This window comes from Spea bombifrons, chromosome 10 (genome assembly GCF_027358695.1).
Source record: "Spea bombifrons isolate aSpeBom1 chromosome 10, aSpeBom1.2.pri, whole genome shotgun sequence".
Taxonomy (NCBI): Eukaryota; Metazoa; Chordata; class Amphibia; order Anura; family Pelobatidae; genus Spea; species Spea bombifrons.
The window spans coordinates 462,675-478,936 of record NC_071096.1 but is presented as its reverse complement, the minus strand read 5'-3'; the positions used below and the strand labels follow the sequence as shown (position 1 = coordinate 478,936).

Below are 16,262 nucleotides of genomic sequence, written 5' to 3'. Positions count from 1 at the left end.
CGGAATCACGGCACCGATACTGTGTGATGTTACTGATCCGGAATCACGGCACCGATACTGTGTGATGTTACTGATCCGGAATCACGGCACCGATACTGTGTGATGTTACTGATCCGGAATCACGGCACCGATACTGTGTGACGTTACTGATCCGGAATCGCTGCACCGATACTGTGTGATGTTACTGATCCGGAATCGCTGCACCGATACTGTGTGGTGTTACTGATCCGGAATCGCTGCACCGATACTGTGTGACGTTACTGATCCGGAATCGCTGCACCGATACTGTGTGATGTTACTGATCCGGAATCGCTGCACCGATACTGTGTGGTGTTACTGATCCGGAATCGCTGCACCGATACTGTGTGGTGTTACTGATCCGGAATCGCTGCACCGATACTGTGTGATGTTACTGATCCGGAATCGCGGCACCGATACTGTGTAATACGTTACGTTAATTGTTTAAGGACTCAGTGGCCCTCAGTGGCCCCCATCAGTGCACTAAATGTGCTCTGGATTCTTTGTCTCCTCATGCCTGGTGTTGTCGGCACATGCAGGGTTAAACTGAGAACTAAGACACGGTGTGGCTGCGGTGAGTCCGACGTTCAGAGGCTTTAAAGATACGGGGATACCTGCGCGGCACAGATAAGAGTCCGGCCCCAGGCTCTGCCTTTACAGCTTAGAAACACAAACATGATCTGAGAACGGCCGGCCCTCGTGAACCGTCAGCATATTGTTTTACAAGGAAGGCTCTGGGAGTCTGCAGACCGAAGGGCCCGGCTCGAGTCCCAAACCCGGCACTTGTTTCTTTGGGTAGCCCAGCAGGTTAGGGGCTGGGTACCGGGGTACAGAGGGGTTGCGGACTGAGACAGACAGACAGTCAGACAGACATACGGGCTGAGACAGTCAGACATACGGGCTGAGACAGTCAGACATACAGACTGAGACAGACAGACAGTCGGACAGACTGAGACAGACAGACAGACAGTCAGAAAGACATACGGACTGAGACAGTCAGACATACAGACTGAGACAGACAGTCAGACAGACATACGGACTGAGACAGACAGTCAGAAAGACATACGGACTGAGACAGACAGACACGGGGCTGACGCAGAAGCCATGACTGGCACTGAATTCTGTTATAATGAGAGTAAAGTATCACGCGAGGGGGGGGGGTCACACGGGGGAGTCTTGAGAGGGGGGGTCACGCGGGGGGGGTCTCACGGGGGCGCTGAAATGCAAGCAGCTCGTTCCTTCTGGGTTCGAATATTTCCCAGGTTAGCGCAGCGCCCACAGTGTCTTTTCCAGAAGTTTCCTTCCATCTAGAACAGGGGTGTCCAACCCAGGGCCCTCCAGCTGCAGCAGGACTACATCTCCCATACTCCTCTGCCAGGCCCAAGGCTGAAAGAGCATTATGGGAGATGTAGTCCTGCAGCAGCTGGAGGGCCGCAGGTTGGACACCCCTGATCTTGAACCAGTTACACTGCGTAATAACGTGCGTAATGTGTGTAATAACGCGTTTATTGCGTCGTGTACGGGGTTGTATCCTCCACTTGAGAAGCCGTTCACCGTTATTCTCCACGAGGGCCGTACGGTGAACCCCCTGATGGTGCTCTATGGGGGAGGGGGCATCCGTCTGTAATCATTGCTCCCCTCAAACAGATTAAGGGGGTGATATCTCTCTGTGAGGGGCACACGGTGGTCTTTTCTCCATTAACCCTTTCTTTCTTCCCACAGATTGAGAATATCGACACCTGCCTAAGTTTCTTGGCAGCCAAGGGAATCAGTATTCAAGGCCTGTCAGCCGAGGGTGAGTGTCGTCTGCGCGTCGGAGATCTAATGCCTGCGGATTGACATAGAGTGTTAGCTCCCGTGACAGCCTGACAGAATTCCCTGAAAACTGTGACCATATGTGCAAGATCTGCCCCCCACCCCACATAAAGAGCACGAAATGCACTCTTTATCTTATTTGCCCCGACTACCCGAGCCTCACTTATACTCCAGAACTCTGCGGGAGCCGCGCGGCCCCCGCGTCCTTCCCAGCGGAGCCTTCACACGGTCCTTTTATCCATCGTCCCCATCGACTTCTGATCCTCTCGTTCTTTTGAGATTTACCAAAGAAAGCGGAGCGTTTGGGCTGGGGTTGTAGAAATGGTCAGTTGTCCTGCGTCTCCGAGCGGAAGCCATAGCCCTGCCGTCCTGCTCACGCCGTCGTTGTCTTACAGAGATCAGGAATGGGAATCTGAAGGCCATTCTGGGTCTGTTCTTCAGCCTGTCTCGGTACAAACAGCAGCAGCAGTCGTCACAAAGACAGCCGCCGGGGATCAGCCCGCCGTGCCAGCAGATCTACCACCCTGCGGCTTTTACCCATGCCCAGCCGAGTGCGCCCGCCGCAGCCCCGTGCCAACAACCGCAACAACCTCCTTGCCTGCAGACGAAAGCACAAGCAGAGATGCATTCCAGGTAAGCGTGTCCTCATCTGCCGGGCGGCAGCTCTCGTGCTCCCGGTCCTTTGCCCCGGACGTGGCTCGGTCCATAAACAAGCCGACTGAAGGGGTAAAGGGGGTACATGGGCGCCCGTGGGCTGTTGTGTTGGGGCTGGGTGGTAAGTAAAGAGCGGGTAGTTATCTGCCACGGGGAAGGAGCTGCGGATATTTCCAGTGATCGTGTTACCGGAGGGGCCGCTCGGCCCCCGACTCACAGTGTGTCCTTGCAGGTTCTCATGACATCATGGATATTTCAACCTTTTGTATCCATGAAATATGGGGCAATTAGCTAATTACCCTCAGGGAAGCACCCAGCGTAACACAAAACCGCTTCTTTTAAGTCTTTCAAGTGAAAATCTTTGGCAAACATGAACTTCTGGTCGGAAAACAAATACCTCCTTATCTAGAATCAAACAAGAGCCCCCTCAACGCGTCTCATCGGCTAAAAAGCCGGATTTTGTCTGTTTGGGTAAAAATAAATAACCAGCGGGAGGTTTTTTACTATTCTGTAAAATCACGAGGTTTCCCCGGGGGCCGCACGATTGCGCCGACGCGCTGCGGTGGGTTTAAAGGGATCCATCGGCAGAACACGTGAGTGGCGTGTAGGGCCGAGCAGGACGTTTATATGAGTTTGCGTGTTAACGGCCTGCGCTATGGAATCTGCTGGCGCTATATACTCGGGTGTGATGTCTTCTCCACGGGGTAGATTGTCTGGGGCCCCGCGTCTCATCCTGAAAAGCAGATGTTTCCCCCGAGACGCTTTTAGATTTTCCGTCACAATTACAAGGTTTGAGCTGCTGCCTTCAGGCGCCTTTTAACCCATTCAGACCCGTCCGAAGCGGCCCGACGGCTTAAGGCATTGGAAGCTGAACTTGGAACCGGCATTGATTTATAGCTCTGGCTCCAGGCGCTCCGGTTATAGCGAGACCCCAGCCTGGTGTCAGCGTTTGTGTCACAGCTACTGAGAGCCCTGGGCCCCACTCCTCCGTCAGTAAATCGAGAACCCTGGGCCCCACTCCTCCGTCAGTAAATCCAGAACCCTGGGCCCCACTCTTGCATCAGTGAATCGAGAACCCTGGGCCCCACTCCTGTGTCGGGGAATGGAGAACCCTGAGCCCCACTCCTGCGTCAGTGAATTGAGAACCTTGGGCCCCACTCCTGCGTCAGTGAATGGAGAACCCTGGGCCCCACTCCTGCGTCAGTGAATGGAGAACCCTGGGCCCCACTCCTGCGTCAGTGAATCGAGAACCCTGGGCCAAACTCCTGCGTCAGTGAATCGAGAACCTTGGGTCCCGCTCCTGTGTCAGTGAATGGAGAACCCTGGGCCCCGCTCCTGTGTCAGTGAATGGAGAACCCTGGGCCCCGCTCCTGTGTCAGTGAATGAGAAACGTTAAATAAAATGAATGAAGCCGTTACCGTCAGTGTCTTCAGTTCCGCGTGTACTCGAGCGTGCTCTGCGTTCTATACCCGCCCCGTACGAGAGCCTGCAGATGATCTGGAAGTAGGTTCTTTGCCTGTAGAAATGCGTATGATGGAACCCGTATGATACAAAGCACTCGTCGTCTGGAATAATGTTGATTTCTTCTCCATCTCAGGCTCCCGGCTCCCAGCTCGAGGCCGGCAGCTGCCGCCGGTGAAGCCAAACTGCGAGGTCCGACCGGCAGCAACAGGCGCAGTCAGAGCTTTAACAACCACGACAAAGCCAAACCTGCGCAACCTCCGGCGGCCGACAAAGGTACGCGAGTATACGTCCGGCTTTTATTTTAGACTTTTAAATGGTGAATGGGGGCCCCGGGGTTCTCTTCTCTGTGTGTTTTAATGAATGGTCCCCATGTGTTGCTGGCGTGTAGTGGGACATGTTTGCTGTATTATGGCGCCCCCTGCTGCTGTAGCGCTGTACGGAACGTTCTCCGGAAAGGTCTGATCGAATGGTCTGTGTAAGAAATAACCCGCCGCGCTCGGAGAGTCCGTGCCGATCGGTCAGTAATGGGACTCTGTGCCTTTAATCATTAATGGAGAATCCGTCTCTAGGCCGGAGAGCTTGTGCTTTGTTTGGATGTTATGTGAGTGGAGTGAGCGTCCTTTGTTGAGTGATATGAGCCCGCTCTACTTGCTGATGGGAGAGTTTGTGGGAGAGCTGCGTTTCAGCTCCCAGACCTCACTATGCATTATGAGGAGCTTCTGCTGCAGGAAGAGCTTTGCCTGCCCTGTATAATGTATAGTTAAATCAGCGAGTCAACCCTGTATAATGTATAGTTAAATCAGCGAGTCAACCCTGTATAATGTATAGTTAAATCAGCGAGTCAACCCTGTAAAATGTATAGCTAAATCAGCGAGCCGTCCACCCTGTATAATGTATAGATAAATCAGTGACCGGCCCCTGTATAATGTATAGATAAATCAGCGAGCCGCCCCCCCTGTATAATGTATAGATAAATCAGCGAGCCGCCCCCCCTGTATAATGTATAGATAAATCAGTGACCGCCCCCCTGTGTAATATATAGATAAATCAGTGACCCGCCCCTGTATAATGTATAGATAAATCAGCGAGCCGCACCCCTCTGTATAATGTATAGCTAAATCAGTGACCAGCCCTTGTATAATGTATAGATAAATCAGTGACTGGCCCCTGTATAATGTATAGATAAATCAGCGAGCCAGCCCCCTGTATAATGTATAGATAAATCAGTGACCGGCCCCCTGTATAATGTATAGATAAATCAGTGCCCGACCCCCTGTATAATGTATAGATAAATCAGTGACCGGCCCCCTGTATAATGTATAGATAAATCAGTGACCGGCCCCCTGTATAATGTATAGATAAATCAGCGAGCCGCCCCCCCTGTATAATGTATAGATAAATCAGTGACCGCCCCCCTGTGTAATATATAGATAAATCAGTGACCCGCCCCTGTATAATGTATAGATAAATCAGCGAGCCGCACCCCCCTGTATAATGTATAGATAAATCAGTGACCAGCCCTTGTATAATGTATAGATAAATCAGTGACTGGCCCCTGTATAATGTATAGATAAATCAGCGAGCCAGCCCCCTGTATAATGTATAGATAAATCAGTGACCGGCCCCCTGTATAATGTATAGATAAATCAGTGCCCGACCCCCTGTATAATGTATAGATAAATCAGTGACCGGCCCCCTGTATAATGTATAGATAAATCAGTGACCGGCCCCCTGTATAATGTATAGATAAATCAGTGACCGGCCCCTGTATAATGTATAGATAAATCAGTGACCGGCCCCCTGTATAATGTATAGATAAATCAGTGACCGACCCCCTGTATAATGTATAGATAAATCAGTGACCGGCCCCCTGTATAATGTATAGATAAATCAGTGACCGGCCCCTGTATAATGTATAGATAAATCAGTGCCCGGCCCCCCTGTATAATGTATAGATAAATCAGTGACCGGCCCCTATATAATGTATAGATAAATCAGCGAGCCGGCCCCCTGTATAATGTATAGATAAATCAGTGACCGGCCCCCTGTATAATGTATAGATAAATCAGTGACCGGCCCCTGTATAATGTATAGATAAATCAGTGACCGACCCCCTGTATAATGTATAGATAAATCAGTGACCGGCCCCCTGTATAATGTATAGATAAATCAGTGACCGGCCCCTGTATAATGTATAGATAAATCAGTGACCGGCCCCTGTATAATGTATAGATAAATCAGTGACCGGCCCCTGTATAATGTATAGATAAATCAGTGACCGGCCCCTGTATAATGTATAGATAAATCAGTGACCGGCCCCCTGTATAATGTATAGATAAATCAGTGACCGGCCCCCTGTATAATGTATAGATAAATCAGTGACCGGCCCCTGTATAATGTATAGATAAATCAGTGACCGGCCCCTGTATAATGTATAGATAAATCAGTGACCGGCCCCCTGTATAATGTATAGATAAATCAGTGACCGGCCCCCTGTTTAATGTATAGATAAATCAGTGACCGACCCCCTGTATAATGTATAGATAAATCAGTGACCGGCCCCTGTATAATGTATAGATAAATCAGCGAGCCGGCCCCCTGTATCATGTATAGATAAATCAGTGACCGGCCCCTGTATAATGTATAGATAAATCAGTGACCGCCCCCTGTATAATGTATAGATAAATCAGTGACCGGCCCCCTGTATAATGTATAGATAAATCAGTGACCGACCCCCTGTATAATGTATAGATAAATCAGTGACCGGCCCCCTGTATAATGTATAGATAAATCAGTGACCGGCCCCTGTATAATGTATAGATAAATCAGTGCCCGGCCCCCCTGTATAATGTATAGATAAATCAGTGACCGGCCCCTATATAATGTATAGATAAATCAGCGAGCCGGCCCCCTGTATAATGTATAGATAAATCAGTGACCGGCCCCCTGTATAATGTATAGATAAATCAGTGACCGGCCCCTGTATAATGTATAGATAAATCAGTGACCGACCCCCTGTATAATGTATAGATAAATCAGTGACCGGCCCCCTGTATAATGTATAGATAAATCAGTGACCGGCCCCTGTATAATGTATAGATAAATCAGTGACCGGCCCCTGTATAATGTATAGATAAATCAGTGACCGGCCCCTGTATAATGTATAGATAAATCAGTGACCGGCCCCTGTATAATGTATAGATAAATCAGTGACCGGCCCCTGTATAATGTATAGATAAATCAGTGACCGGCCCCCTGTATAATGTATAGATAAATCAGTGACCGGCCCCTGTATAATGTATAGATAAATCAGTGACCGGCCCCCTGTATAATGTATAGATAAATCAGTGACCGGCCCCCTGTATAATGTATAGATAAATCAGTGACCGGCCCCTGTATAATGTATAGATAAATCAGTGACCGGCCCCTGTATAATGTATAGATAAATCAGTGACCGGCCCCTGTATAATGTATAGATAAATCAGTGACCGGCCCCTGTATAATGTATAGATAAATCAGTGACCGGCCCCCTGTATAATGTATAGATAAATCAGTGACCGGCCCCTGTATAATGTATAGATAAATCAGCGAGCCGGGCTCCTGTATAATGTATAGATAAATCAGCGAGCCGGCCCCCTGTATAATGTATAGATAAATCAGTGACCGGCCCCTGTATAATGTATAGATAAATCAGTGACCGGCCCCTGTATAATGTATAGATAAATCAGCGAGCCGGCCCCCTGTATAATGTATAGATAAATCAGTGACCGGCCCCTGTATAATGTATAGATAAATCAGTGACCGGCCCCTGTATAATGTATAGATAAATCAGCCAGTACAGTACAGGACTGGAGTAAAACGCGCCGGCCGCTGCCGGGAAGCTCCGGACTGGAACCGATAAACCCGACCCGGGGCTGTAAACCTTGGGAAGTGAATCGCTCTGTTTGCTCGTTAACTTGAGCTGCTTGACCGGCTCTAATCATTAACCGAAAGCCCAAAGTCCCAACCGACCCCCCTGCCCCCAAATCTCCCCCCCCTGCCCCCAAATCTCCTCCCAGACCTCTTACAGTCCCGCAGCCCGTGCTCTCACCCCTATCCACTAAACAGAGAGCCACGGGGGCCACGGGGGCCTCTCAGCCCTGGAAGCGGGTTTCTTATTCCGCGAATTCTTCTCCCTTACAAGGAGCGGCTCCGGGTTTATTTATATAACGGACCGGATTCGGACTTCACTGAACATCGCGCCCTGATGCTTTCAGCTGCCGTGGGGGGGGCGGGGAGGGGATATACCCCGGATATGCCCCTCAGTGTGCCTATAGATGGGGGTTACAGTAGCGAGTAAATACCCCCCTGTTGCCCCGCCGGGGGGGGGGGCAGAATGTGTGGACGGGCTGTCCTGGCAAATATCACTTTTATGGCAATAAACATGAATTTCTGTGTAAAGCGGAAACGTCGTCACTGAGTTACCGTTAGATTTTCATTCTCAGTGACGGCCGGACCCCCAGTTTGAGTGTTTGATTGGGGGTACGGAGGTGTCAGGCTGGCTCCCTGATTGGTTGCTGTCCGGAGGGGGCTCTGTGTCTGGTTAATGGAGGGGGGGTTGTGCTCAGTGAGGGCAGCGGCTGGACTGTGGAGGGAGGGGAGATGAAAGCCTCCCTCCTGCTGCCAAAGAGATTCAACAAACCTGGAGGTGAAGTGTAACCCGCTCGGCAGGAGCGGACCCCCTAGCCCCCCCCCCCCCGCGGCAGGAGCGGACCCCCCGCGATGTGCTGCAGGGCTGTGAATCTGTGCAGCCAATGTAAGCACCTGTTAATGCATGAGATCTGAGTGCACACTGGAGGTGAGTGCCTGGGATCTGAGTGCACACTGGGGATCGGTGCTTGGGATCTGAGTGCATACTGGAGGTGAGTGCCTGGGATCTGAGTGAACACTAGAGCTATGTCAGTGGAATCCAAGGGCATTCTTCAAATGAATGTAGTGGCGGGAGTGCATGCCAGCAATGATTCGGGCAGCGGGAGTGCATGCAGGCATTGAGTGTGTCGGCGGGAGTGCATGCGGGCATTGAGTGTGTCGGCGGGAGTGCATGCGGGCATTGAGTGTGTCGGCGGGAGTGCATGCGGGCATTGAGTGTGTCGGCGGGAGTGCATGCTGGCATTGAGTGTGTCGGCGGGAGTGCATGCTGGCATTGAGTTTGTCGGCGGGAGTGCATGCGGGCATTGAGTGTGTCGGCGGGAGTGCATGCTGGCATTGAGTGTGTCGGCGGGAGTGCATCCGGGCATTGAGTGTGTCGGCGGGAGTGCATGCTGGCATTGAGTGTGTCGGCGGGAGTTCATGCTGGCATTGAGTGTGTCGGCGGGAGTGCATGCTGGCATTGAGTGTGTCGGCGGGAGTTCATGCTGGCATTGAGTGTGTCGGCGGGAGTTCATGCTGGCATTGAGTGTGTCGGCGGGAGTGCATGCTGGCATTGAGTGTGTCGGCGGGAGTTCATGCTGGCATTGAGTGTGTCGGCGGGAGTGCATGCTGGCATTGAGTGTGTCGGCGGGAGTTCATGCTGGCATTGAGTGTGTCGGCGGGAGTTCATGCTGGCATTGAGTGTGTCGGCGGGAGTGCATGCTGGCATTGAGTGCGTCGGCGGGAGTTCATGCTGGCATTGAGTGTGTCGGCGGGAGTGCATGCTGGCATTGAGTGTGTCGGCGGGAGTTCATGCTGGCATTGAGTGTGTCGGCGGGAGTGCATGCTGGCATTGAGTGTGTCGGCGGGAGTGCATGCTGGCATTGAGTGTGTCGGCGGGAGTGCATGCTGGCATTGAGTGTGGCGGCGGGAGCTCTCAGGGGTATTTGGAGTGTGAGTGTTGAGTGGCTGCGTTAATGTGTTACAGCTGCGGTGCAGTAACCAGGGGGGGTCGGGGGGGCCGTGCCGTTAGGGGCAGATAATCCTCGGTCTTCGTGGCCGTTGGTAACGAGGGGGACGGGATGATCGCCCCGGTGAGATGCCGCCATCGCCTGCTCGCTGTGATCCGGCGTCTGCGATCCGGTGCCGGCGTCTGCGATCCGGTGCCGGCGTCTGCGATCCGGTGCCGGCGTCTGCGATCCGGTGCCGGCGTCTGCGATCCGGTGCCGGCGTCTGCGATCCGGTGCCGGCCGGGAAAGCGAGGCTTCGGGATTCTCGTGTTTTAACGAGCGGCGGAGGGATTTACGGGTCGCTGTCGTCTCCTTCCGCTCCTTTTTTAGTCATTACAGAACGTTGTATTTAAAGTGAAAAGTTTCTGGTCGCCGGCCAAGGGAGGCTCAGCCGACATTAAACAGAGCTTGGAAGATGAAAGCAAACTGCACGGTAATTCCTCCCCTGCACTCCACATGTTTTATAACGTGGCTGGATACTCCGGAACGTTCCTCCACGTGTGGACGGCAGTAAATGTAACCGGTCCGAGCGACTGAACGATGCGTGTGATTTATGTCTGTAAGGTGCGTGTAGTAAAGCGTTTCACACGCATTCTGCACGGATGGCTGCATTACACGTTGTTTCCTGACACGCACGGCGATCACGGATGTGTGGATGGTTCTGGTTATCGCTAGATTGGGGGGGGGCGTCATATCAGAAAAGGGCATTTTCCATAAAACGGAGACGGAATTCTGACTTTCTGCCCAAACTGTCTGTGACTCTAGGACTGGTGTAACGTGTAATGCTTGGTACCGGCTCCGAGGCAAGTATTACCGCGCGGTGCCGTTTGCTGAGGGAATCGCTCCGAACGCATCCATTGGGTGGGCCCGCCGTGTCCGTGGCCCCTGTCTGGGGAGTTTATCTCTAAAGGGCCGCAGAGCGCCCGATCAGCCCCAGTGCCGATGCCAGCTGCCTGGATCAGAGCGAAACCTCAGCGCTGGGACCCCATTAACACGCTCTCTGCAGGCGTCCGCATTACCCATGTGCGGCGTGCCCGTGGCGGGGAGGTCTGCGCATGTTCTCACCGTGACTTGTATTTCCTTGCAGGACCCGTAGAGGGCAGCGGCTCTCAGCCGGCAGGAATGAGTGACAATGCCGTGTCCTCCTCCATCCCGCAACCGAACTCCGCCAACAAACCGTGGCGCAGCAAGTCGCTCAGCGCCAAACACGCGTCTTCCGTGGTGTCCGTCAAGCAGCCGGCGCCAGAAAGTCCAAAACAACCGGCAGAACCCCCAAAGCCGGCTCCGAATTCGCAGAAATCCATGCTGGAAAAGTTAAAACTGTTTAACAGCAAAGGGAGCTCCAGATCCTCTCTGGAGGGATCCCGCGACGTCAGCTGCGACCGACTCGACGCTCTTCCAAGCTTCGAGGAAGCGGATGAAATGGAGAACGCGCTCCGCAGCGCAAACAGCCCCAAAACGGCACTGAAGGGCATCGCGCAGCGCACGCTCGGCCGCGCCTTGACCAACAAAAAGACTTCTCCTAAGGGCAGCGAGAAGGACAAAGACAAGCAGAAGGACAAAGAGAAAAGTAAAGACTTGTCAAAAAGAATCTCCCTCCCCGAAAGGCCCGACAACAACGAGTCGCCGAGGGAAGAGCAGGCGGCAGCTGCCGGCGACGGGCCGAAAAAATCCTCCAAGATCTCGAGCCTCATCCCCAAAGGTGGGAAGCAGAACAACCCCAAGAAGGAGGCCCCGGCTCCTTCGCAAAGCGGAATACCAAAACCAGGAGCCAAAAGCACCCCAGGGAAAGCCTCAAGTGCCCCGTCATCTGCCAAGGAGGGGGAGAAGATCCGGACCGGGAAGCACGGGTCCGGGCTCTCCGTTCACAAGTCCCAGCTGGATAACAGGAATTCCAGCTCGTCGTCGAGCCTGGCGTCGTCTGACGGGAAAGGCGTCGGTGGCGCGGGGGCCGCGGGGCAGCCGATCGCCGTAACTCAGGCCTCGGGGAGCAATACAGTCAGCGTGCAGCTACCTCAACCGCAGCAGCAGTACAACCACCCGAACACGGCCACCGTGGCACCCTTTATGTACAGGTAAGGCACGCTCCGTCGCAGCTTAACCCCGTTAGTGCCAGCGTCTTGCCGTGTCATTTCTTACTTGCGCTGGGGCCAGAACGGTTACAGGAACCTGACTCGTGTCTTTAAGCGAGTGACCGGCAGCACATAGGTGAAGCAAATAAAACGTCCTCACGACGTATTTAAAAGGCGTATGAATTATGCGGAGAGCGTTCCCTGTACAGAGCCCTGATAGTCTATTCCCCGGCGTAATAAGTAACGTCCGGTGCGTCTGCCGGTACATCTGCCGGTACGTCTGCCGGTGTGTCTGAAATCTGTGTCTTGGCACTTTGAGCAGGTCTCAGGCAGACTGCGATGGCAATGTGTCGGTGGAAAGCAGCTCAGGAGGAATCCACGTGGAGCCGTCTGTTTACACTAAAGGAGGACAGCCCTGTGTGGAAGACGTCGCTGGTGAGTGAACAAAGGAGGGGGCAAAGGGCAGTTCCGAGGGTGGGCAGGCAGGGTGCTCGGTGTGTCGGTAGGTGAGCATACCATTTTGTCAGCGTTGGACGGTAAGCGGGTTGGTCGGTCGGTGACCGTGGTCCTCAGGTTAGTAATATTCCAGCCATTTAGGGCGTTACTCAGGGACCCCGTAACTCCAGCTCCAGTAACTCTGAACGGCCCTCAGGGGCCTGACCCCGCACTCGGCGGCCTGACCCCGCACTCGGCGGCCTGACCTTTCTGAGTCGCAGTTGTGGGTTTTACTTCTTCTGCCGAGGGTTTATCGGAATGACGGTTTGCGGTCGAGTCGGTGATTAGATGGCGGTTTCTAGTTGGGTTTCTGCCGGATGAAAATGATGCGATAAATGACGGATAATTCTCGTGTTTTTACATTTACCGCTATGAGATTCACCTGCCGGTGACGTCGCCCTTCTGGAGGTAGATGGGTTTAGCCGTCAGCGCCCTTAACGTTTCTCTCTGATTTTAGGAGAAGATCCCGAAACCCGGCGATTACGCACCGTTAAAAACATAGCGGATCTGCGCCAGAACTTGGAAGAAACCATGTCGTGCCTTCGGGGGACGCAGATCACTCACAGGTAGCGCTTCTGATCGGGGACTCGCATTGCAAAGTTTTGGTAGAAAATGTTTTGGTTTCGTTAATTTCATTGAAAATTAAACTGTGCGAATTCCAAGCGATACGAACAAAACTCACGCATCGCGCGCCTTCTAAACGGCGGGGACGGGAGATCGCGGAGAAGCCCTCACTTTATGCCTTTTGTCCCCTGCGTAGCACGCTGGAAACCACGTTTGACGGTAACGTTACTACTGAAGTGAGCGGACGCAATATCCTGGGTTTATCGGCCAGGCAGACGCCGTTACCGTGGAGACTTGGACAGTCCAGCCCGCGCCTGCAGGCAGGTGATGCCCCCTCCATGGGCAACGGATACCCTCCACGAGCCAACGCCAGCCGCTTCATCAACTGCGAGCCAGGACGGTACATGTACTCCGCGCCCCTGAGGAGGCAGCTAGCGTCACGCGGGGGCACCGGCACCCACACGGACCCCTCGGACAGGGGCAGAGATGAAATCGGTATGGAGAACATTAGTATCGATGCTACCGGTTACATGAGCGATGGAGACGTTCTGAGCAAGAATATCAGGACTGATGACATCACCAGCGGGTAAGGAACTGGAATAAACTGCAAAAAGCTAAAAATAATAATTTAACCAAACGAGAGAGAAATAAAGTGGGGTAAGACTGGTTTGCGACCCGTGTGGAGAGTGTATAGATCAAATGCTTCTTCTTGAGGGAGGAGGAACCGAGATCTGCAGGAAGAAATAACTCCGCGGGGAGGCAGATGCAGTTAGCAGAATGGCCACTGGGTGGCAGCACCAACTTACCATCCAGCCCTTTATTAATTAACCCCATAATCACATGGGATGGAATTAATAATATTATATGTTATTATATAATATATTATTATATTAACCCATTGCACACTTCTGACATCGGCGCCTAAAAGTAATCATGAATTCCAGGGATTTTCATGCTGCATGTCTTTAGCTGTGATGACATCGGTGGATGTCACTCTGCGTCAGTTTCATTTCAGCTGTGATGAAGTCAATGTGATGATGTCATTACGCTGGGATTTCTTTTACCCGTAGTGGATAGTCAGAAGCCAGTTTTACACGTGCTCAGCATGTGTATTTGCCAACTGATGTTCCCCTCCACATACGTATATATGTACATGTGTGTGTGTGTGTGTGTGTCTATATATATATGGATATATAATGTGTGTGTCTATATATATATATAATGTGTGTGTCTATATATATATGTATATATAATGTGTGTGTGTATATGATATAATATATAAACCTCTGCGCTGCTAACTTCAGTTTGATCGGATCTGGGGATTTATTTGTGCAATTTTTAAATGTTGGGTTCTGACGGCATATCACGAAGTATCGCCGCACACCTAATCGGCCAGCCTGGTGTATGTAGAGGAAAGGGCTTGTCTCGCTCACCCGAGGGCATCTGCTGCACTCAAATTAGGTCGCTCCTTGCTTAGCAACTCTCTGAAAGCCTCCCGGGGGCATCTCTCTGTTGATCTTTGTCGGGATCGCAGCAAATCCAGCGAGAGCGCTCAGAGAGCTTTTTCTTCTCCTTCCGTTCGCATGTGAAGCGAATAATCCCGTCTGGGCTCTGTATCTGGTGGCATGGGGCTGGTGACACGGGGGCTGGTGACACGGGGCTGGTGACACGGGGGCTGGTGACACGGGGGTGGTGACACGGGGGGTGGTGACACGGGGGCTGATGTAGGGTCTCAGGCGTTTTCGGTAGGTGATCAGGTGCGTCTGGAAGGTGTTGGCTGAACAGTTTAACATAAAAACAAATCGCTTTCCTGCGTTTATCCATCTAATCTCGGGTAAGTTATGTGTCCTCCTGTCCTTTTATGTATTTAAATTTATTTCCTCTCTCGTCTCCCCCGTCTCTCTCTCTCGTCTCCCCCGTCTCTCTCTCGTCTCCCCGTCTCTCTCTCTCTCGTCTCTCCGTCTCTCTCTCTCTCGTCTCCCCGTCTCTCTCTCTCTCGTCTCCCCGTCTCTCTCTCTCTCTCTCTCGTCTCCCCGTCTCTCTCGTCTCCCCCGTCTCTCTCTCTCTCATCTCCCCGTCTCTCTCTCTCGTCTCCCCCGTCTCTCTTTCGTCTCCCCCGTCTCTCTCTCTCTCTCATCTCCCCGTCTCTCTCTCTCGTCTCTCTCTCTCTCTCGTCTCCCCACGTCTCTCTCTCTCGTCTCCCCCGTCTCTCTCTCTCGACTCCCCTGTCTCACTCTCTCTCTCTCTCTCGTCTCCAGGCCCTTATCCAGGCAGCGCATATAGTAATATCATGTATTAATAAAGTAATAATATACGTACTGAATGTGCTATTTTATATAAATGTATTAATATATATTTTATGTTATATTATGTATTAATATGTATTTTATTATGTATTAATATGTTTTATTTTAGATTAGATTATGTATCAGATATAACTTTATGTAAGATATTGATATGTATTATATTAGGTATTGATATATATACATTTAAAAAGGGATATATATTATATTATATCAGGGATTGATATATATATTTATATGAGGGATTGATATATATATTTATATGAGGGATTGATATATATATTTATATGAGGGATTGAAATATATATTTATATGAGGGAGTTATATATATATTTATATGAGGGAGTTATATATATATTTATATCAGGGATTGCTATATTTATATGAGGGAGTTATATATATATTTATATGAGGGAGTTATATATATATTTTTATGAGGGATTGCTATATTTATATGAGGGATTGATATATATATATATTTATATCAGGGATTGCTGTATATATATATATATATATATATATGTGTATATATATATATTTATATGATGGATTGATATATATTTTCTATCAGGGATTGATATATATTTATATCAGGGATTGCTATATATATATATATATATATATATATATATATATATATATATGATGGATTGATATATATATATATATGATGGATTGATATATATATTTATATGAGGGATTGAAATATATATTTATATGAGGGAGTTATATATATATTTATATGAGGGAGTTATATATATATTTATATCAGGGATTGCTATATTTATATGAGGGATTGAAATATATATTTATATGAGGGAGTTATATATATATTTTTATGAGGGATTGCTATATTTATATGAGGGATTGATATATATATATTTATATCAGGGATTGCTGTATATATATATATATATATATATATATATATATATATATATTTATATGATGGATTGATATATATTTTCTATCAGGGATTG

At 50.3% G+C, this 16,262-nt stretch overlaps 1 protein-coding gene across 11 annotated transcripts in view; it reads left to right on the top strand.

Annotated features, from left to right (window-relative positions):
* The window catches only part of NAV2 (neuron navigator 2), a 93,375-nt gene that overhangs the window by 52,305 nt on the left and 24,808 nt on the right, over positions 1-16,262 (top strand). For 7 of the 11 annotated variants that reach the window (XM_053448894.1, XM_053448891.1, XM_053448890.1 and 4 more), the window contains 7 exons: positions 1,741-1,813; positions 2,229-2,466; positions 4,085-4,224; positions 10,936-11,923; positions 12,240-12,355; positions 12,873-12,981; positions 13,176-13,565. In XM_053448894.1, the coding sequence (XP_053304869.1) occupies positions 1,741-1,813; positions 2,229-2,466; positions 4,085-4,224; positions 10,936-11,923; positions 12,240-12,355; positions 12,873-12,981; positions 13,176-13,565 (2,054 nt within the window). Of the gene's footprint in view, positions 1-704; positions 826-1,740; positions 1,814-2,228; positions 2,467-4,084; positions 4,225-10,935; positions 11,924-12,239; positions 12,356-12,872; positions 12,982-13,175; positions 13,566-16,262 lie in introns of those variants that run through there. The other 4 variants (XM_053448892.1, XM_053448889.1, XM_053448886.1 and 1 more) reach the window with 2 other exon arrangements.